General features: G+C 46.1%; 1 protein-coding gene across 1 annotated transcript in view; it reads left to right on the top strand.

Annotated features, from left to right (window-relative positions):
* The window catches only part of RGS12 (regulator of G protein signaling 12), a 174,815-nt gene that overhangs the window by 117,695 nt on the left and 34,646 nt on the right, over positions 1-22,474 (top strand). Inside the window, exons 6-8 of the mRNA XM_026648073.1 lie at positions 868-960; positions 5,145-5,288; positions 21,945-22,124. Of these exons, the coding sequence (XP_026503858.1) occupies positions 868-960; positions 5,145-5,288; positions 21,945-22,124 (417 nt within the window). The remainder of the gene's footprint in view (positions 1-867; positions 961-5,144; positions 5,289-21,944; positions 22,125-22,474) is intronic.

Genomic DNA, 22,474 nt, shown 5'->3' with positions numbered 1-22,474 from the left:
CTTTCTGAGTTCAGTATTAGTCTTACTGAAAAATTATGCAGTGTGGGAACCATTGAGTAGATTGTAAACCAGTTTCTGATGTGCTTTAATATTGGTTTAAAAGTCAAAAAGAAATGTTTATATTTAAGAATTAAACTCGTTAAATATTAATTTTTATGATAATGAATTATTATTAAATCAGGTTGGAAATTGGTTTCACAGGCTCTTCTACTGGGCATTCACACTGCTAATGTCACAAATTACCTCTCTTTTCAGCAAAGTGGCAGCCTCAAGTGCTATATTCAGAAAGGTTTTATTCTAATTAAAAATTTTAAAAAATATTATAAGGCTGATACCAATTTAAGCAACTAGCAAAGGATATAAGTGAGGACCACTTACATGATTAAAAAGTGCGCTCTAGGGAAACATTTTCACTGTCTCCATTGTATCCTGTTAGAATGTCAGTTAAAGATAAGCAACTTCCCTACAGTGTAACTATTTTAGTATAACTAAAAATTATTTAAATCCTTATTAAAATCTTGTTCATTAGTCTGTGAACCAGTTTCACAATGCAAAGTTCTAAACAGTCTTCGTACATTGAAATATGTTGATTGTAACTTGATTCAGTATTGCAAATTGAACATGTTCTAAATAAATGGAAAGGGTCAGTGTTTGGCAAATCTGATCCTAAATTTAGAAATTATTTTAAAAAAAGGCCTGATTCTGAGAGCAATAATAACATTTTCATTACTTAAAAAAAAAATCCCAACATTATGCAAACTCCAACCTCTCCTCCCCTCTTCTCCCCCTATAAATATGTTGTTTTAAAATGTAAGCAACTGGTCTTTATTTTGTGACGTGTTTTATATGCTTATTTTTTTCTCCTAGGAATTTCTACGGAAAGAATTTAGTGAAGAAAATATTTTATTCTGGCAGGCCTGTGAATATTTTAACCATGTACCTGCACATGACAAAAAAGAGGTAAAATAATGCTATATATTCAGGTATAAAGTTGCTAGCTAAAAGCTGGTCTCCTCCAAGGCAATTGAGATAATTTGGACTGTTCTTGGTCTTCGTCTTGCGGTTCTATCTGAGCTGGGCTGGGGACACAGTCATTTTGTTTCAGGGGTCTCTCCTGGGGATCTCAGTTCCATGAGAGTATTTCCCAGAATCCAATTAAAGTTCTATTTAGGACTCTGTGAAAGGCCTTTCTATTCCATTTAGTCCTTATTTGAGTCTTTATTTAATCCTTATTTTGTGGGACACCCTACTTTTGTAGGATCATAGAAATGTAGGACTGGAAGGAACCTCAAGAGGTTATTTAGTCCAGTCCCCTGTGCTGAGGCAGGATCAAGTAATTCTAGATAATCCCTGATAGATGTTTGTCTAACCCAGGGGTGGGCAAAGTTTTTGGCCCCAGGGCCACACCGGGTTTGTGAAACGGTATGGAGGGCCAGGTAAGTAAGGTTCTGCCTCCCCAAACAGCCTGGCCCCCGCCCCCTATCCGCCCCCTCCCACTTCCCACCTCCTGGCCCCCCCCCCCAGAGCCACCAACCCATCCAAACCCCACTGCTCCTTATCCCCTGACCGCCCCCTCCCGGGACTGCCCCCCCGGGACCCCGCCCCCTATCCACCACCAGCCCCGCTCCCTGTCCCCTGACTGCCTGACCCCTATCCATACCCCCGTGCCCTGATAGGACCCCTGGGAGTCCCACGCCTATCCAACCCCCCCGTCCCCCATCACCTGACACCCCCCCAGAACCCCCACCCCATCCAACCGCCCCCTGCTCCCTGTCCCCTGACTGCCCCCCAGAACCTCCTGCCCCTTATCCAACCCGTCCGCTCCCCACCCCCTTACCATAACGCTCAGAGCAGCAGGACTGGCTTATTGGAAAGCCTGGGAGGTGGGCAGGTGCAAGCCACGCAGCCCGGCAGGAGCGGCAGGCCAGAGTACTCCCTGCACAGCAGCATGGCTGTGGGGGAGAGGGGACAGCAAGGGAGGGACTGGGGGTTAGCCTCCCCGACCGGGAACTCAGGGGCCGGGCAGGACAGTCCTGCAGGCTGGATGTGGCCCACAGACCATAGTTTGCTCACTTCTGGTCTAACCTGTTCTTAAAACCACTGATAACTATGCTGTATCTTTAAATCAGTGTTACACTCACCTTATAGTAATTTAAGCTATACCACATTTCTCTTGTTGGTTTATGAGAATATCATGTGGGATTGTGTCAAAAACTAGTGCCTTTCACTAGTACTTCCTTTTTTTTCTGAAACCACCTCAGGGCACTGAAGCTGATTTAGTTTAATTTCCTTTCATTGTATTCAGAATTTAGTTGTTTATAAAATAAGCAAGTGAAAAATAGAAAGATCAAGATTTTTTTTTACTGCAGATATTCAAGTATATGGTTAAATTTTACTGCCTTCTCTAATTTAAGTCTTAGTGCTTTTTTTTAAAAAAAAAATCACTAAGTCACAAGCTTTTATTATACTTTTGAAGCAACATTTGACAGGCTTGACATTTATTATTATTGTACTTTGAATATTTTAAATTTTATTGTAAATTCTCTTGATTGGAACATTTAATTACTTAGCAACTGCCCTGACACAAAATGTTAAAGGGAATAAAAATTTTGGCAACCTAAAAATTTACAAAAAGAGATGTTTACTAAAATTGCAATAAACAGTAGCTTCTAGATTTTTAAATCTCAACAAAGGAAAACAAAAGGAGTAATATAGGTGGGCAAAAGACATCAATGTTTATTTGAAAGATTGAAAAACTAAGCTTCTTCCTTTTCTCTAGATACCAAATTAAGGTTCCCCATATACTGAGATACATAATTGCTTCTCTTTTTCATTTGGTAACAAGAGTGTACAGAAATAGCATATTTAACATACACTTGGGCTAGGTCTACACTACAGCGGACTTCCGACCTAAGATACGCAACTTCAGCTACGTGAATACCGTAGCTGAAGTTGCGTATTTTAGTTCGGCTTACCTGGCGGTGAGGACGCGGGAAAGTCGACCGCTGCCGCGCTGCCGCCGACTCCGCTACTGCCTCTTGTCGAGGTGGAGTTCCGGAGTCGACGGTAGAGCCATCAGGGATCGATTTTACCGCGTCCTCACGAGACGCGGTAAGTCGATCCCCGATAAACCGATTGCTACCCGCCGGATCGGCGGGTAGTGAAGACGTAGCCTTGGATTGTTACAAACACATCAGAAGCAGGAACCATACTAGTGAGTAGGGCCACTGGCTGATGGAGGTGCTAAAGGAGTACTCAAGGAAGACAGTGCTATTGTGGAGAAGCTAAATGAATTCTTTGCATTGGTCTGCACTGCAGAGAATGTGAGGGAGATTCTCACACTTGAGCCATTCTTTTTAGGTGACAGATCTGAGGAACTGTCGCAGATTGAGGTGTCAGTGGAGGAGGTTTTGGGACAAATGGATACATTAAACAGTAATAAGTCACTAGGACCAGATGGTTAACACCCAATAGTTCTGAAGCAACTCAACTATAAAATTGCAAAACTACTAACTGTGGTATGTAACCTATCACTTAAATCAGCCTCTGTACTAGATAACTGGCGGATAGCTAATGTGACACCAATTTTTAGAAAAGGCTCCAGAGGCTATCCCGGCAATTACAGGCAGGTAAGCCTAACTTCAGTACCAGACACAGTGGCTGAAACTATAGCAAAGAACAGAATTATCAGACACCTAGCTGAACACAATATGTTGGGGAAGAGTCAACACAGCTCAGAAAGCCTTTGACAAGGTCCCTCACCAAAGGCTCTTAAGCAAAGTAGACAGTCGTGGGATAGGAGGGAAGGTCCTCTCATGGATCAAACACATTCATAAATCATCTGGAAAAGGCGATGAACAGTGAGATGGCAAAGTTTGGAAATGATACTTAATTACTCAAGATACACCTCTACCTCGATATAACGCGACCCGATATAACACGAATTCGGATATAACGCAGTAAAGCAGTGCTCCGGGGGGCGGGGGGGGCGGGGCTGCGCACTCCTGTGGATCAAAGCAAGTTCGATATAACACAGTTTCACCTATAACGCGGTAAGATTTTTTGGCTCCCGAGGACAGCATTATATCGAGGTAGAGGTGTAGTTAGATCCAAAGCTAAGTGTAAAGAGTTACAAAGGGCTTTCACAAAACTGGGTGACTGGGCAACAAAATGGCAGATGAAATTCAAAGTTGATATATGTAAAATAATGCACATTGGAAAATATCCCAACTCTACATACAAAATGATGCGGTCTAAATTAGCACTTATCACTCAAGAAAGAGATCTTGGAGGTATCATAGCTAGTTCTCTGAAAATATCTGCTTACTGTGCAGTGGCAGTCCAAAAAGCTAACAGACTGTTAGGAACCAATAGAAAAAGAATTGATAATAAAACAGAAAAGATCATAATGCCTCTATAAAAGTCCATGGTACACCCACACCTTGAATATTGCATCCAGTTATAGTTGCCCCATCTCAAAATAGATATTAGAATTGGAAAAGGTAGAGAAAAGGGTAGCAAAAATTATTAAAGGTATGGAACTGCTTCCATATGAGGAGAAATTAAAGACTGGGACTGTTCTGCTTAGAAAAGAGACGACTAAGGAGGAATATGATAGAAGTCTATAAAATCATGAATGGTGTGGAGAAAGTAAATAGGGGAACATTATTTACCCCTTCACATAACACAAGCAGTAGGAATCACACAATAAATTTAATAGGCAGCAGGTTTAAAGCAAAAAAGGAAGTAGTTCTTTACAGAACACACAGTCAACCTGTGGAACTTATGACTAGGGAATGTAGTGAAGGCCAAAAGTCTAAGTGGGTTCAAAAAAGAATTAGATAAGTTCATGGTGGATAGGTGCAGCAATGGCTACTAGCCAAGATGGTCAGGGATGGAACCCCATGCTCTGGACGTCCCTAAACATCTGACTGCAAGAAGCTGGGACTGGGTTACAGGGCGTGGATCACTTGAATAAGTGTCCTGTTCTGTTTGATCCCTCTGAATCATCTGGCATCTGCCGCTGTTGGAAGACAGGGTACTGAGCTAGATGGAACATCGGTCTGACCAACATGGTCATTATTATGTTCTTATGTCTTGTTTTGTAAAAATAAATTAATGCTGACAAGATTTCTGTTTTGTAGCTTTCTTACAGAGCTCGGGAGATCTTCAGCAAGTTTTTGTGTAGCAAAGCTACAACCCCAGTTAATATTGATAGCCAGGCACAGTTGGCAGATGATATTCTCAGTGCTCCACATCCAGATATGTTCAAAGAACAGCAGCTTCAGGTAGCTACTAAATATTTAACTGCTTTTTATTAACATATGGAATTTACTTTTTCCTTTAATGTGTTATATATTTGTTTATGTATTTTTAAACATACAAACATTTTCACTTGCTGCACTTTTTGTCACATATAGAAAGAAAATAGATGATAGCAAATATAAAAACAGGCTATGTAATCTAGTAATTGTACCTTGGAATTCCCACACAGGAGTTTGCATGGGGGAATTTGCATAAGGGTGTGTGTGTGTTTGTGTGTGTGTTTGTGTGCGCGCGCGCATTTGTTGTATGAGACTACTAACTGTTAACACATCAAACAATCTGAAAATCTTAATTCAATTGAAATGTTACTTTAGCAATAAAGGATCGTTTAATGCTACTTGGATGCATTTCTGCCATTTTCAACACAAATGGTTCATGAAAGTATTTGTCTTTAGGGACTTTTGCTCTTACTTTGATGAAATAGTCAAATAAGGGGCCTGTTAAAGCTCTTTGTCTCTGAAAAATCTCTAAAGGTCGATGCAATTTAAGTATGATAACCTTTAGAATTCAGAACAAAACAGTTATTGAACAATTGGGAATATTTTCTACAGAGTCTGCTGGTCTAATTTTCTGACTCTTCTGATGTGTTGCATTTGTGCTACTACATACCTATTATAACAGTGGGTAGGCCCTAGAAACAATTTTAAAACAGGAATTCTCAGGAACCTCAGCTATAACTTGACCAGCTAAAATTAAGCTAAAGGTGTTTCCCTGCATCTTAGTCCTAGCTCCGACAAAGCCTTACTTTGTATTCTTTCAGGGAATGTGGATTGGCAGATACTGTATCTTCCTCTAACTGGAAAGTGCCTAGCACATGTTGGGCACAACATTATAAATTACTAGCAACCTGTCTCAATTCCATATTTGACCTTTTAAAATGTGATTTCTGCTGTAACTTGTTGTATATTCCTCTGTGAATATACCTTTGGCATAGTAATAGATTATCCTGTCTTAAGTGGAAACTATTTTCTGCAAAGGCTTTTTATTCCATACTTAAGCTGGCCCATCCAGGTTTGAAATAGTAAACATTTATTGTTGTGGTTTATTATTAATTATTTTGATTTTTTTCATGACCCAAATACTGGAGTTAAACACAAATGGAGGAGACCTTCTAGTGCATTGTTTGTTTCCTCAACCTTTTTGTGCTGGTGACCCCGTTTGGAATAAATAAATAAATTAAATAAAGTGTGACCTCCCTACTAGAAAATCTTGTGACCCCCTACCTTAGGCTGCGGGCTTTGGGCTTCAGCTGCCCCATGCGGCATGGGGCTTCAGCTGTCCTGTGCGGCTCGGGGCTGAAACATGTATATTAGCTTCCCGGGGTCCCCTGTGACGCGGGGCCCCAGGCAATTTCCCTGCTTCTGACCCGCTAATGCTGGCCCTGCTTGCGACCCGCACCCCACCCCAAACCCATTCGGTGACCCCCAGGTTCAGAAACACTGCTCTACTGGGTCATACTGTAATCCGTTCCCTTGTAATGTATATTCTTCACATTGCAGAGGATTGATTATATGACACACTCCTTTCTAATCCAAATGATCCTATGATTCCTGCTGCTCCAGAACAGAATCCAGGACAGGAGAAGATATTTGATGAAGCAACCTTTCCTAACTGGGATAAATATCTAGTTAGGTCTCTGCTTTTGTGTTTTAGTAGCCTAAGAACAGACATTTCAGGGGCCAAAGACAACATAGCCCATTTGAAGATATACTGTAGTACACATATTTCTAGCATAAAAATGACCTGAATTAAAAGATATTGGTAGCCTATAGCCACTTCTAAGAATATAAATAATTACTCTGCATTCTGCTTCCTCTGGGGTTATAGAGTTTGTCATCTTAGCATTTTGCATATTTTTTTCCAAAAGGATTTTGTTTCTGACTGCCAGAATCTCCCTTCCTCGATTACTGATTGTCACCGTGCCTCCGTGGGTCACAACTGAGAATACCAAATTCAGGACAAGCTGCTGGGAAAAAGGGCAGACATACCTCAAAACCGGTGGTTATTCTTCCATGAGCTATACCAGTCCAGCAACAAAAGTAAACTTCTGTCTCACCACACTGGCTAACAAGAAGTCAGAAATGCAGCCTCCTTAGGTATTCCAGTCCTGGATTCGACACTAGACTTAATGATGACTGGTTATTTAAAACCAATTTAATCAAACAAATGGGTTCTTCTGATCCCAAAGGACCAACCACATACCCAGGTCAATATATAACTCAGATCTTAGCCAATAATCACACTGTTGCCAATCCTTTACTATCTAATATCTAAAGGTGTATTTATAAAGAAAGAAAGGTGAGAGTTAAAATTGGCTAAAAGAGTCAAATATATACAATAATTGCAAAGTTTTTGGGTCAGGCTTGTAGCAGTGATGGAATAAACTTCTGGCTTGTTAAGTCTCTGGTTGCTTCCAAATCAATGGAAGGTCCTCAGTCCTTTGGTTAGAATGCTCCCATTAGTATAAGTCCATAGTCCAGAGGTTTGAGCAGGAAAGAGGCAAAATGGAGATGTTTCCAGGGCCTTTTATAGCTTCTGCCAAGTGAACGGAAACCCATTGTTCTAGCTTGTGGAAAATTACAGGTAACAAGATGAGGTCTGGAGCCACACAGGCAAGTCACAAGTCCATGCATGCTTTGCTTAATCATAGCAGAGGCCATTACCCATACTCTAGTTAGAATGTCCTCAGGAAAGTCCATTAAATGTAGATAGGTGTCTTCCATGGTCCATTGTGAGTTAAGAGTTCTTTGATGGGACATTCAACTTGAATAGTTCCTTCACAATGTGCTGGCTAAATGTCTTGTTGGTGTTACCTCGGGAGCAAACATTTGCAATACAGGTACATAGTTAATATTCATAACTTCAGATACATGCATGATACATGCATACAAAGTGATACATGCATACAAATAGCATTATCATATTCAGCAAATCAAAACTTTTCTATTAACAGCTTACTTGACACATTTTGTATAAGATTTGTTGCAATTATATAACAGTGGTAGCAACAATGATCCACCTGGTCATGTTTTAATCATATAACGTCACACTGTTAAACCTCTCGGCCGGTGCATGTAGCAAGAGCTTCTCTGCAGTAAACAGAAGCAGTCCTACAAGGAGCAGAGAGGTCTACTTAGGTTGTTAAAAAAAATAAAATAAAAAAGCTATATTTCTCTTATTCCTCTATACATAAAAGTGATAACATCAACTGTGCTTTGCACATATAAACAAAATATGCTACAATTCAACCAATGATGTTACATTTCCTTTTTCTGAAATATACCCCTGGAAGATACTTAAAGGCCTTGAAAATGCTATATCTGGACATGTAAATAATTTCTGAGGTGATACTACATTCCTGACACACGGGGAACATAATCTGCTCTACTGTTTTACTCCTTATCCTCAGGATTAAAACTCATTAATGACTGCAGCTGTTTGAGTGCCATTTTCTCTAGGCGATGTACAACAGAGATTCTGAATTCTTGTATTGATGGGGTTAATAATGAGAATTCACTTTGCTCCAGTATCTGATTAGTCTAGTTATAGGCTTTCTGGAGGAACGGCTTCTAAAGCATACTGTTGGGTATAATGAGAGTAATGTTAAATTCAGGCAAGCTGGGGATGGAGCACATGTTAGGGAAATAATAATGCAGGGCAAATGGTAATCAACTGAAGATAAAGTAGCTTAAACTCAAAGCACTGCACTAAGACTACAGTGACTGTGCAGTAAAGCGAAGGGGTTGGCATGTTTTGAGCGCACTCTCTCTCGCTTTCTGTTATCACTGCGACAAGGCTGCTTGTATGCCTGCTGGGAGATTAAAGGAAAGTTGTTACAGAATATAATGCAGGATTTAGCAGGGCATGGATAGCAATTTCCCCTTCTTCTTCGAGTGGTTGTTCATGTCAATTCCAATCAGGTGTGCGCGTGCGTGCACAGCAGCCAGAAAACTTTTCCCCTAGCAGCATCCGTTCGGTGGGCCTGGCCACCCCCTGGAGTCGTGCCTTCATGGCGCTCAATATAGAGCCCTGCCGCACCACCCCCTCAGTTCCTTCTTACTGCCAGTGACGGCTAGCTGGAACAACCGGTTGCTCTTGCTTTGCAAGCGCGTTTGGGCAGTGTCCACTCTTAGTGTTTATAGTTAGTTCTCAGTAGTTTACTAGTGTTAATTTAGTATTAGTAGTTAGGACATAAATTTCCTTTTGGGGTCTACCGCCCCACACCAACGCTTAGCCCCAGCACCGGTGTATGCCCCGGTTCCCAGGGTTCAAACTCTGCGAGGACTGTGGAAAATTTATGCCTAAGAGCGACCTGCACTCTTCCTGTCTGCGGTGTCTCGGGGGGAGCCACCCGAAGGAGAGGTGCAGAATTTGCAAAGGATTTTGCCCTAGGATCTTAAAAGACCGGGAGCAAAAGCTCAAGATCCTTCTCGTGGAGGCTGCATTCCGGACACAATCTGACCTGGGGTCAGCAGAACCCATGCCCAGCACTTCCTCATAGCAGTGCACCGGCACTGATGATGCGTGAGCCTTTTCCGAGAAAGGACTCCAAGGAGTCGCAGCACCGCCACGGCTCTGCCCTTAGACAAACTTCTGTGAGGCACCGGTCTCAGTCCCTGGTTCCCCAGAAAAAGAAAAGGCCAGAGAGGGGTTGCTTTCCCCCTTCCAAGCCCAAGGAGCCTGCAGCAGGGAGACTCGAACCGGGCCACATCACCTTGGCCCCTCTGCCTCTCAGGGTCTTGTTGACTCCTGCCCCCTTGGGGGTCCGGTTGAGTCCGAAACCTCACCACTCTCCGGACTGACATAGCAGAGAGCTCCAGCTCCCCTCTACATTGGAGGCGTTCAAGGTGACTCGGAACCTTATGCACCTCACGGCGCCATCCTCCCCATAGAGGAGGGACAAGTCACTGGTGACAGCCTGTCCTCTGATCCCATCAAGGGGCAAGCCAGCGATGATGGCACGCCAATCTCCATCTCCAGCACACCTTTCCCCGGCATGGTCCACCCACGTGGGGGAACCCCACCGGTCCCCCCGTTCCCAGCACCACTCGCTGGCATCACGGGGCACCGCTCCTCTGTGGTCCTCTTTCTCGGAGACCTCAGAGTCGGAGGCAGAATTCTACCACTCTGATAGGACCAGGAACAGAAGGTCCCAGCGTGACTGCCAGCCCTATCCGGCACCGTGGCCACCCCAGTGGAAACCCCCGACTTGGTGGCCCTTCCCGACGACCTGGGCATATCATCAAGGCCAGGGACAAAACCAGGGCTTAAGGTCCAGATCTGCATTGGTAGAGTCGGCTTCCTTCGTTCCTCTGCAGGAATCGGTGGCACCAACGCCCCCTCTTCACCTGCGGCGCTGACACCGCTAGCATTGGTGACCTCAATGCCGCTGGCATCGGTGACCTTGGCACTGACAACATCGGCAACGACAATCTCAGTTCCGGCGACCCTGGCACCACATGCTGCTGACATGGCGGTGCAGCAATACGAGTTGCCATGTGTCCCCTCGGGCACTAAGGGGAGTGAGCAGGGCCCGTTTCCTCCTCATCCTCCCCAGATGAGACCATGGCAGGGATACTGACAGCCCCAGCCTTGGAAGACAACAGGGTCCTACAGCAGCTGCTGCGACAGGTGGCCCAGAACCTGGGGATCCAGGCACAGGAGGAGAGGATGCTGACCCCATGGTAGACATCCTCGCCCTCTCCGGGCCAACCCGCATTGCCCTGCCATTACTTAAGACCATCGCTGACACCATATAGACCTCGTGGCAGACTCCAGTCTGTTTTGCCCCTACAGCCAAGAGAAACGAAAGGCAGTACTTTGTTTCCTCAAAAGGATACGAACACTTATATACCCCCCCACTCCCCGATTCCCTAGTGGTTGATGCAGCTAATCAGCGTGAGCACCAGGACTACCAGGGGCCATCCCCTAAAAATAGGGATGCTAAAAAATTAGACCTATTTGGGAGGAAGGTCTACTCCACTCGGGGGGTTGCAGCTCTGCATATCGAACCAGCAGGCCATCGTGAGCAGATACTCATATAACACCTGCGCCTGGATGGCCAAATTTGCAGAGCTGCTGCCGCAGGACTCCCATGCAGAATTCTCTGCATTGGTGGAGGAAGGGAAACTAATTGCACGAGCTTCCCTACAGGCGGTGTTGGATGGGGCAGATGCTGCCTCCCGTGCAATGGCCACAGGGGTGGCAATGAGGAGGAGTTCCTGGTTGCAGGTCTCAGGTCTTCCTTGCGAGGTCCAACAGACCATTGAGGACCTCCCCTTTGAGGGTTCGGCCCTTTTTTCCAAGAAAACAGATAAAAGACTCCACAGTTTAAAGGACTTGAGGGCCACGCTTTGAGGGTGCGGTCGAGGATGGTGCCCCAGGACAAAAACTGGATTTACCCCGCCTTACCTTTTCATCCCGACTATCCCCTTTCTACCATGCATGGTCCCGTATCAGTTCAGACCACTGGGTGCTCCACACGGTAGAGAGGGGATATTCCATCCAATTCTGTGCCCTCCCACCCTTGCACCACCATTCCCCATCCCTCTTCAGGTACCCCTCTTATGAGCACCTCCTTATACAGGATATGCACTCGCTCATTTCGCTAGGGGCAGTGGAAGAGGTTCCTCAGGAGCAGAAGGGCAAGGGTTTCTTTTCCCGATACTTCCTAATACCAAATGCCAAAGGTGGGCTTGGGCCCATCCTAGACCTCTGAGAACTCAATAAGTTCGTGAAGAAGCTCAAGTTCTGGATGGTCTCTTTGGCCTCCATCATCCATCCCTTCATTGGATCCAGGAGACTGGTATGTTGCCCTCGACTTGCCCTGAAGGACGCGTACTTTCACATCGCAATAATTCTGTCCCACAGAAAATACCTTAGGTTTGTGGTGAACACCACCCACTACCAGTTCACAGTCCTCCCATTCGGCCTATCGGCGGCACCTCGAGTGTTCATTAAGTGCATGGCACTGATGGCTGCGTTCCTGCGCAGGTGGCAGGTACGTGTGTTCTCATACCTCGATTACTGGCTCATCAAGGGCCACTCCAGACCTCAAGTGGAGGCACAAGTCGACTTCATAAGAATGATGTTCGACGAACTGGGCCTCCTTCTGAACGAGGGGAAATCAACGCTGTCCCCAGTTCAGAGGATAGAGTTTATAGGGGCAGTATTGGATTTGACACAGGCCAGAGCATACCTCCCAGAAGCAAGGTTTTGGTCCCTCGGCAACATCATGCGAGGTCTCAGGCAGTTCCCCACCACTACAGCAAGGAATTGCCTGAAACTCCTGGAACACATGGTGGCTTGTACCTATAAAGTACAGCATGCCAGATTCAGACTTCGACCTCCTCAGTCGTGGCTAGCGTTAGTGTATCAGCCAGTCTGGGACAGCTTGGACAAGATCGTAACCCTGCCTCGCCTGGTACTCTACTCCCTCCTGTGGTGGCCGTCTCTCTCGCTAGTGACAGATGTGCCAGCCTTGGGCTGGGGAGCACATTTGGGAGACCGCAGGATACAAGGCCTCTGGTCTCAGGCGGAACTCGCTCTCCATATCAATGTCAGAATGCTGAGAGTGGTGCGCCTGGCATGCCAGACTTTGAGCCCACTTGACAGGGAGATGTGTATTAGTTATGACAGACAACATCACAGCGATGTTTTATATCGACAAACAGAGGGGTGCATGTTCCTCTCCCCTCATGCTGTGAGACTTCTGTGTAGAGCACTCGATACATATGCAAGCATCGTACCTCCCTGGTGTATAGAACGTTCCACGGCCATGAGTGGTCCCTTCGCCCGGATGTTGCGAATTCAGTCTTCCATCAGTGGGGTTTTCCCCAGATAGACCTGGTCGCCACACGTCACAACAGGAAATGCCAGCAGTTTTGGTCCTTCCTGAATCACAGCCCAGGCTCCATTGCGGACATGTTCCTCCTCCCATGGGGAGGCCATCTCCTATATGCGTTTCCACCTATCCCTCTCATCCACAAGGTGCTCCTCAAGGTATGGAGGGAGCAAGCCTCGGTCATATTGATAGCTCCAGCCTGGCCCCGCCAGCACTGGTACACATTACTCCTGGAAATGTCCATGGAAGCCCCAGTCACCTTGCCGTTCTTCCCGGACTTACTAACGCAGGATCATGGATGTCTCCAACATCTGATCCTCAAGTCGCTACACCTCATGGCATGGAAGCTCCAGGGCTGAACCCGATGGCGGTCTCCTGCTCGGACCTGGTTAGACAGGTCCTCTTTGGCAGTAGGAAACCTTCCATGAGGGCCACCTACCTTGCCAAGTGGAAGAGATTTTCAGTCTTGTTGGCGCAGCACCTTTGGTCCCTGACCCTCGCCTCTGTACCACTTATACTGGACTGTCTTCTCCATCTCAAGCAGCAGGGGCTGTCAATGTCATCAATAAGGGTTCACTTGGCCGCCATCTCTGCCTTCCACCCAGGCGCAGAGGGCCGCTCGGTCTTTGCTAACCCTATGGTCAGCCATTTCCTTAAAGGTCTCGACAGGCTATACCCGTGTGTCCGACAGCCTGTCCCGGTTTGGGACCTTAATCTGGTCAGACTCATGGGTCCGTCCTTTGAACCTTTGGCGACATGCGACGTGCTCCCTGCCCTATCTCTCATATAAGGTGGAGTTTCTGATAGCGATAACCTCAGCCAGGAGGGTGTCTGAGCTCAAGGCCCTAACATCAGAACCTCCTGACACTGTGTTCTATAAGGACAAGGTTCAGCTCAGGCCTCCAAAAGTTGTCTCCCAGTTTCACATCAGCCAGGACATCTTCCTCCCAGTATTCTATCCTAAGCCACACTCGAGTGACAGGGAGCAAAGGCTTCACTCATTGGATGTCCACAGAGCACTAGCCTTCTACATCGAGAGAACGAAGCCGTTACAAAAGTCCGTCCAGTTATTCGTGGCAGTGGCGGACAGAATGAAAGGTCTTCCTGTCTCTTCTCAATGGATTTCATCATGGATCACATCCTGCATCCATGAGTGCTACAACCTGGCAGGTGTACCTGCTCCCCTGATCACTGCGCTTGCACCAGGGCTCAGGCCTCTTCAACGGCGTTCCTGGCGCAAGTTTCCACCCAGGAAATCTGCAGAGCAGCAACGTGGTTCTCCATACACACTTTCACTACGTAATTACCCAGCAGGCCAGAGACCATGTGGCCTTTGGAAGAACAGTGCTCCAATCAGTGGACGACTCCGACCCCATCTCCTGAACTTGGGGCTTGTGAGTCACCTGGTTGGAATTGACATGAACAACCACTCAAAGAAGAAAAAACGATTACTCACTTTCTCGCAACTGTTCTTTGAGATGTGTGGTTCATGTCCATTCCAGTACACATCCTCCTATCCCTCTTTCGGAGTAGCCCACAAGAAGGAACTGAAGGGGTGGTGGGTCGGCAGGGCTCTATATTGAGTGCCATGAAGGCACAACTCCAGGGGGTGCCCAGGCCAACCTGACGGATGCTGGTAGGGTAAAAGTTTTCCGGCTGCCATGCACACACGCACGTGTACGCACACCTGATTGGAATGGACATGAACAACACATCTCGAAGAACAACAGTTACGAGAAGATTTCTTCTGGCAGCCAGATTCCTGTATCTATGAGGAACCTCGATAAACTTTGTTTTTCAGTCTGAAGGCTAAGTTAAGTTTAATGTGTTAGAATATTTTGAGAGTGCTGTAGTAAACGCTATCAAAGTGTTTCGGTCAAAAATTGTATTTACCTTAAAATTATTGTGATTTATTGAGGAATATAATCCATATCCATTTTATTTCATTTAAAATGGCACGTACTGACTGCAACTTTTCAAGAAACAGCTATGTCAGGTGTAGTAAGATTTTTTTTTCTTAGTTTCTGCAGGCTATGCTTTTATTTATCCTTGATAATCTAACCGCAGCAATACAACTGGGAGACCATGAGGCTCAGGCATTGTAATTCCCTATTACAATGACTTCCAGCAATGCCTATCCATAGCTTGCAGGGTTTTGGCAGCATGCGGCAGCACTTCTCTTCCCTGGGGTAGTAGGCTATACCTCTCTAGCGCCTCCCTTGGGAAGAAGGTTAGTGCTGCTTCTGTCTCTGACAGTCTGGGGAGAGCACTCCGGCTGTGCTGTTCAGGGAGTCTTACCCCTTTGGTGGAGGGTTGGGGGGGGAATTAAAGTAGCCCAAACAAAACAAAAAAAGTCAGTATACTTTCACAGTCCACAAAAACCAGAGTCCTAGGCTTTTGGGAAGCCAAAAACAAAAAAAAGAAAAGAAAAGAGAAGTATTAGACCTTCTCCTTTCTGAGAGGGCTTGGGTAGCTTAGGCTTCCAAGCTGTTTTCCTGGTCAGCAACCCCTGCTTCTAGAGGTCAGGGTGCTCTCCATTACAATCCTGCTCCTTCCGAATGCCACAGTGCATGCACTGTCCAGGTATGGGATCCTCCCTTTTAAGGACCCACCCATCTCCAGATATGATAAACTGCAGAGGTGGGGATTGAGGTTGATTTTTGTCTAGAGGAGCTCTTTAACTTCTTTCGGAGTGGGGTATGGATCTGCCACTACATCTGGGTTCAGCAACAATCAGTCCTGGTAATTCCACCCTGCAGTCTCTGCACTGAGTATTTTCTTGAGCCTTGTCCTAAGTCCTTGTGCTCTCTGACATTGCCTGCCTTTTAAGAATTTCACCATTGTACCTGAGGCCAGCAATTGATTGCATTTTCACCAGGGTGAGGGAATCACTCACCTTTGCCAACTATTTTATCCACATCTCTTTCCAATTTTAAGAAACACTTGCATTTTTTCTTTTTCCAAAGTCTTATCAGGGTGGATTGATTTTAAACCAGAGTCATGTAAATCACCAATTCGATTCATGATTTAAATCAGTAAACAGGAAACCTTGATTTAAATCATTGATTTTAGGAATGTTGTGCATTTGTACTTTTTAGTTATTTTCCTAAAGAAAGGTTGACAACATTAGTTTGTAACCATTAAAACATGTTCAGTTGCAACTAAATAGTTTTTACACTAAATTTGGTGCTGCTTTTTACAAATTTGGAAGATAGACTATATCTATACACATTTGTTAAATCAGTTATATAGCTTAACTTACATTTATTCACATTCTTAATTTTTACATTTCACTATGTTAGAAAATGATGAATAATGCATTTTTTATTTACTAGATGGTTAATTTTTTACTTGTGTTTTGTGTCAAGCTCCAGTTAGATGGGAATGTGAATGCAATTAAAATGCAAAAAAAAAATCATTGTAAAGTTATTTTAATTAGTTAAATAAAATTACCTTTAATTTTGCTAGATAAATAAGAAAAAAGTTTATTAGAAGTTTATCAAAACATGTTTTCCATTTAAAACTGATTTATTCAACAAAGGAAGTATTATCTGCAGTTAGTGAATTGAACTGATTTTTTTCCTGTCAACACGTACTTCAGTATTTTAGAACTAGTAGATCTCATCCTCTCACACCTAATTTTTATTCAGAGATTAGAAGAGAAAAACAAACTTTCCTGCTTTTTCAAATTCCTATTGGGTTTTAACTTTGAATGAACTAGTCATTGAACAGAACTAGTTAAATAAACTGACATGAAGAAAATATTCTCTGCACCTGCAGAAAAGATTATTGCTCTCAAAAGCTGGTTTATCGCTTCAACAATTGTGGTTCCAGGTGCTTCGCCAGTGGCTTCCACCAATCGGTGATTCAGCTTTCTTTAGAACTTTGGCAGTAAATATATACTGCTTAATTTTTTTTTAAATTATATAAATGATTTTAATATATTAAAGTTTAGGCTTTATAGGTTGTCATAATTTCAAATTTAATTTTAAAATAGAATTTTAAAAATAAACATTTTTAATTTACTTAAAAAATCAGATTTAATTAAATTATTTTTTATATCTTAAAAAAATTGATTCTTCTTTGAGTGCTTGTTCTTATTGATTCCATTCTAGGTGTGCGTACGCCCACGTGCGTGGCTATCGGAGATTTTCCCTCTAGCGGTATATCTAGGGTCAACTATAGCACCATCTTGAGTGCTGCACTCATGCGTCGGTATATTAGATGATGCCGGCCCTATGTCCTCTTAGTTCCTTCTTACCGCCTGTGGTGGTTAGTCGGAGTGCCTTTTCCTTGCCTAGCAAGGGCTAGTGGTTTTTGTCTCTTCTGACTTTGAGCCTTAGGGCCTTGTAAATAGTTTGTTTATAGTAGTTAGTGTAATGTAATTGTTAAGTGTAGTTAAAACTTAGAGTCCCAGTGGGGACTTCGCCCCAGGCGGGGCATGCCCCGGTCTCTGGGGTTTAAGCCCTGCCTGGACTGCAACAGGCCTTTGCCTATTAGTGACCTCCACAGCAGCTGCCTGAAGTGCCTGGGGGAGTCACAGGTGAAGGACAAGTGTTGCATTTGCAAAAACTTTTGACCCAGGACCCAGAAAGAGCATGACATCCGTCTGAGGGCCCTCCTCATGGAAGTTGCTCTCCACCTGGCTTTCGAGCCTTCCTGGCCGGACTCTACCCTAGTACCTCGGCCTCGGTGCGTAGCACACCCTGGCACTGAGCTCCGCCCAGCCCACTCTCCATCACCGGTGCCCAAAAAGAAGGCCAAGAAGCACGGCTCCCTGGCAAGAAAGACCATGGGGTATCGGGCAAAGGACCCAGTTCAGGCCGCCCACCCATACCAGAGCCACATGGACATGCCTCCCCAATCAGGGCCCCTAGCCCCCCAAGGGATCCACCACTGGCTCCCGGGAGTGGTAGGAGACCCAGACTTGTGGCAGGACTTCCCAGGCTCTCCTGGTGCCTAGAGAGCAGAGGCCTCTACCAGTGCTGCCATCACCGCGTGTGCCGCAGGAAGTGGCAAAGGCTCCCTATGAGGACAAGCCAGCTGTCAGGACCCCCCAGAGGACAGTTGAGTGCTGCCAATCCTCAGAGCCGAGTCAGCGCTCTCCAACTCCATGCCACAGATCTCTGGCTTCACAGCCCAGGTCCTCTGTGGCTCACCCAAAATCACCAACACTGTGATCGCGGTCTTCACCATCTCAATGTGGGTCACCTAGGGGGAGTCGCCGGTCACCCTATTGCTGGCACTGTTCATCCTCCTGCCTGTCACCTTCTCAGTGCAGATCTCCATCCCCCGCACTGTGGAACTGATCTCCCTTGAGGTACCGGTCCCCCGAGGCCTATTAACCAGTGGCGACGGTTAGCTGACAGATTCATGCACTGCCTCGTCCAGGGATGAGGATGACTGTACCATCCGGGGGAGGCCCTGGGGCATCATCCCCCGCGGAGGAAGGGGGTTTCGGGATGGGCACTTGCTCCTCTACCCATCGCTGAGGCATCACCAGCACGATTGGGCATCTGAGGCTTTGTCAACCTCTGCGATGCTGCCTTGGCAACACGACCAGTGGCCCTATTGGTGTGCGTGGATCATGCCTGTGATGGCGATGCCCCCTTCGCACCATTCGTCAGCCGCCGCGTCAGAGCAACAGTTGGCAGCACTCAGAGGTCGTGGTAGAGGAGCGAGTGTCAGACCACTGGCCTGTCCCAAGAAATGCAGGCCTCAATTCAAGATTTCCCATTTGAAGAGAATTGTCTCTTCATGGAGCAGACTGATGCACGGCTGCATGGCCTAAAGGACACTCGGCCCACCCTTCATTCCCTGAGTCTGCATATGCCACAATCAGTGAGGAAGCAATTCCGTCCGCTGCCTCCAAGGCCTTGGCAGCCTCGACAGGAGTCTTTGAGGAGAAGGGATAGAGACACAAGCTTTAGTCACTGCCCTTCCTCCTGCTCACCCCGCAGCCCAGCCTGGCAAAGCATCCTGGGGGCTAGAAGCGCTCATTTTGAAGGTGCGCTCGAGCATAACACCCCAATCAACTCCCCAGACCCACCTTGTTCTTTCCTCGACCATCTTCATCCCTACCATTCAGCCTGGTCTCAGGTCACCTCGGACCACTAGGTGCTAGAGATAGTATCTCGGGGCTAACCTCCTGCACCTGGGGGCAGTAGAGGAGGTCCCTCGGGACATGAAAGGAAAAGGGTTCTACTCCCGCTACTTCCTAATCCCGAAAGCAAAAGGGGGCCTCAGACCCATTCTGGACCTGTGACACCTCAACAAGTCTCTCTAGAAGTAGAAGTTTCACATGTTCTCCCAGGCCTCCATTATCCCCTCCCTGGATCCGGGAGACTGGTACGTTGCCCTCGACTTGAAGGAGGCTTATTTCCGTATTCCAAGATCACAAACGTTTCCTCCGTTTCATAGTGGGTGGATGCCATTTCCAATTCACGGCGCTGCTCTTTGGCCTCTCATCGGCCCAAAAGGTGTTCACAAAATGTATGGCGCCAGTGGCCGCTTACCTGAGGCGTCGAGGGGTCCAGGTCTTCCCATATCTTGATGATTGGCTCATCAAGAGCAGATCTCAGGAACAAGTGCAGAGGAGCCTCAATCTGGTGCATTCCACCTGCCACAACCTGGACCTGTTGATAAACGAGAAAAAATCCACCTTATGGCTGGTCCAATGAATAGATTTCATTGGGGCGGTTCTTGACTCCACACGAGCCAGAACCTTCCTTCCAGAGGTGTGTTTTCAGGCCATGTCGGACCTGATCTCCCATGTGAAGAACCACCCACTCACCACTGCTCACACCTGCCTACGGTTGTTGGGCCACATGGCTGCATGTATATATGTGGTCAGTCATGCCTGGCTCCATCTCTGGCCTCTGCAAGGTGGCTAGCATTGGTCTACATACCCAACAGGTACGACCTAGACTGGGGAGTCAGGGTGCTGGATCACATCTGGTTGTCTCTGGTTGGAATGAGTTCCCTTCGCAGCTCCATCACCTTCACTGACACTGGTCTCTGATGCTTTGGACCTGGGCTGGAGATCCCACCTGGGCGATCTCAGCAAGCAAGGCTGCTGGCTACGGAATGATCTGACCCTCCATATCAACATCAGAGAGCTCAAAGCGGTTTGCCTGGCCTGCCAAGCTTTCTTGCCCCACTTCAGGAGCAAGGTGGTGCAGGTCTTGACGGACAGTTACATCAACAGGCAGGGCAGAGCCAGATGGTCAGCCCTTTGCCAAGAAGCTCTCCGCCTTTGGAACTTCTGTGTGCAGCATGCCATTCATCTGGTAGCCGCACATCTGCCCGGGACCAGGAACGTGTTAGCAGATCACCTCAGTAGGACCGTCTCCTCTCACCACGAGTGGTTGCTCCATCCAGAGGTGGTCAGTATGATCTTCTAGAGGTTGGGGACTCCCCAGATGGACTTGTTCGTGTCCCATCAGAACATGAAATGCCACGTGTTCTGTTAGATCCGGGGGATGGACGGGGCTACCTGTCAGATGCTTTTCTGCTCCCATGGTGAGGGGCCCTGATGTACGCCTTCCCGCCAATGCTGTTGATCCAGAGAGTCCTTGTGAAGATCAAAGAGGACAGGGCAAAGGTTATCCTGATAGCCCCCGCGTGGCCTTAACAGCACTCATCCGGCACGCTGCTGGATCTTTCGGTAGCCGCCCCACTGCAGCTACCCCTCTGGCCAGACCTGCTGTCCCAGACCCACAGCAGTCTTCTGCACCCAAACCTGGTGGTGTTTCACTTGACAGCATGGCTATGGCATTGCTGAATGAGGAGGAATGCTCAGCCAATGTCCAACAGATCTTGTTGGGTAGCAGAAAGCCCTCCACCAGAGCGACCTACCTGGCCAAGTGGAAGAGGTTCATGTGCTGGACCTCTGACCGGGGTATCCGGGCTGAGCAGGCTTCGCTGCAGGCGATCCTGGACTATCTTCTGCACCTCATGCTCCACTGACTAGGGCTCAGGCTTCATCAGCAGCCTTCCTGGCCCAAGAATATCTGCTGGGCTGCTACCTGGTCATCTGTCCACACGTTTACGTCTCATTATGCGCTTACCCAGCAAGCCCGAGACAATGCTGGCTTTGGTAGAGCAGTGTTGCAAGCCACACGACCGTGAACTCAGAGCCCACCTCCAAGGATACTGCTTGAGTCACCTAGAATGTAATCAACATGAACAAGCACTCGAAGAAGAAAAAACAGTTATCTCCTTTCATAACTGTTGTTCTTCGAGATGTGTTGCTCATGTCCATTCCATTACCCATCCTCCTGCCCCTGTGTCAGAGTTTGTGTCAAGAAGGAAGTGAGAGGGCGTAGGGCTGGTGGCGCCAAATATACTGACACATGAGCGCGGCACTCCAGAGGACGCCACAGCCGACCCTACGGATACCGCTAAGGCAAAAATCTCCAACGGCCACGCATGTAGGCGCATGCACCCCTAGAATGGAATGGACACGAGCAATACATCTTGAAGAACAATTACGAAAGGTAGGTAACCATTTTTTTTATGTACACTGGTTTTCATTTTTGACCATTCTTGGACCTTTTGAAAAAAAATAAAGCCTTATGCTAAGAGACTAAGACTCAGTTCTATTTCATTTGAAATTGGTGCACAACTCCCACTGACGTCAACAAAAGCAAGCCTGATGTGTGTCTTCACATTAATGCTCTGAGTTTTAAGAACATAATATTTGAAAAATAGGCCTGCATTCTTCATATGAGATTTAATCTTGTATAACCCTTATCCCACTGCACTTACATTTCAGATTTTTAATCTGATGAAGTTTGATAGCTATACTCGCTTTCTGAAATCCCCGCTTTACCAAGAATGCATTCTGGCTGAAGTAGAAGGTCGCCCTCTTCCTGATCCACAGCGTGTTCCCGGCAGCCCCACATCTAAACATAGTATCAACTCAGAGCGGTCCCATATCTCAACACCAAAAAAGGTGACTTTTGATTAAAGTGTTACTTTTCTGAAAAGTAAGTTCTTATCCATAGCTGAACTTCTCCGACCCCCCAAATTTGTTGGAAGATCAACAAGAATGTGTAGAAACTAATGAGTGTTCATATTTACTAGTGCTGACAAAGTATCTAATTGCCAAGTCTTAATGTACAAATTGTTTTATTTGTCGATAGGTTTTTATCCATTCTAATAGAAGTTACTAACTCCCTTTTTAATATAATTTTATTTATGTATTACCTAAATAAACGCATTTTGTTCTACAGCTAATGAAATGAGGTAATTATACTTTATGCGCCAATTCAGAAGTTGATTTTGATTGAAGTCCATAATTGT

Source organism: Terrapene carolina, unplaced genomic scaffold, assembly GCF_002925995.2.
Source record: "Terrapene carolina triunguis isolate 2854851 unplaced genomic scaffold, T_m_triunguis-2.0 Scaffold66, whole genome shotgun sequence".
Lineage (NCBI taxonomy): Eukaryota > Metazoa > Chordata > Testudines > Emydidae > Terrapene > Terrapene triunguis.
Note: the sequence above shows the minus strand (reverse complement) of the source record. Positions and strands in the feature narration are given on the sequence as shown.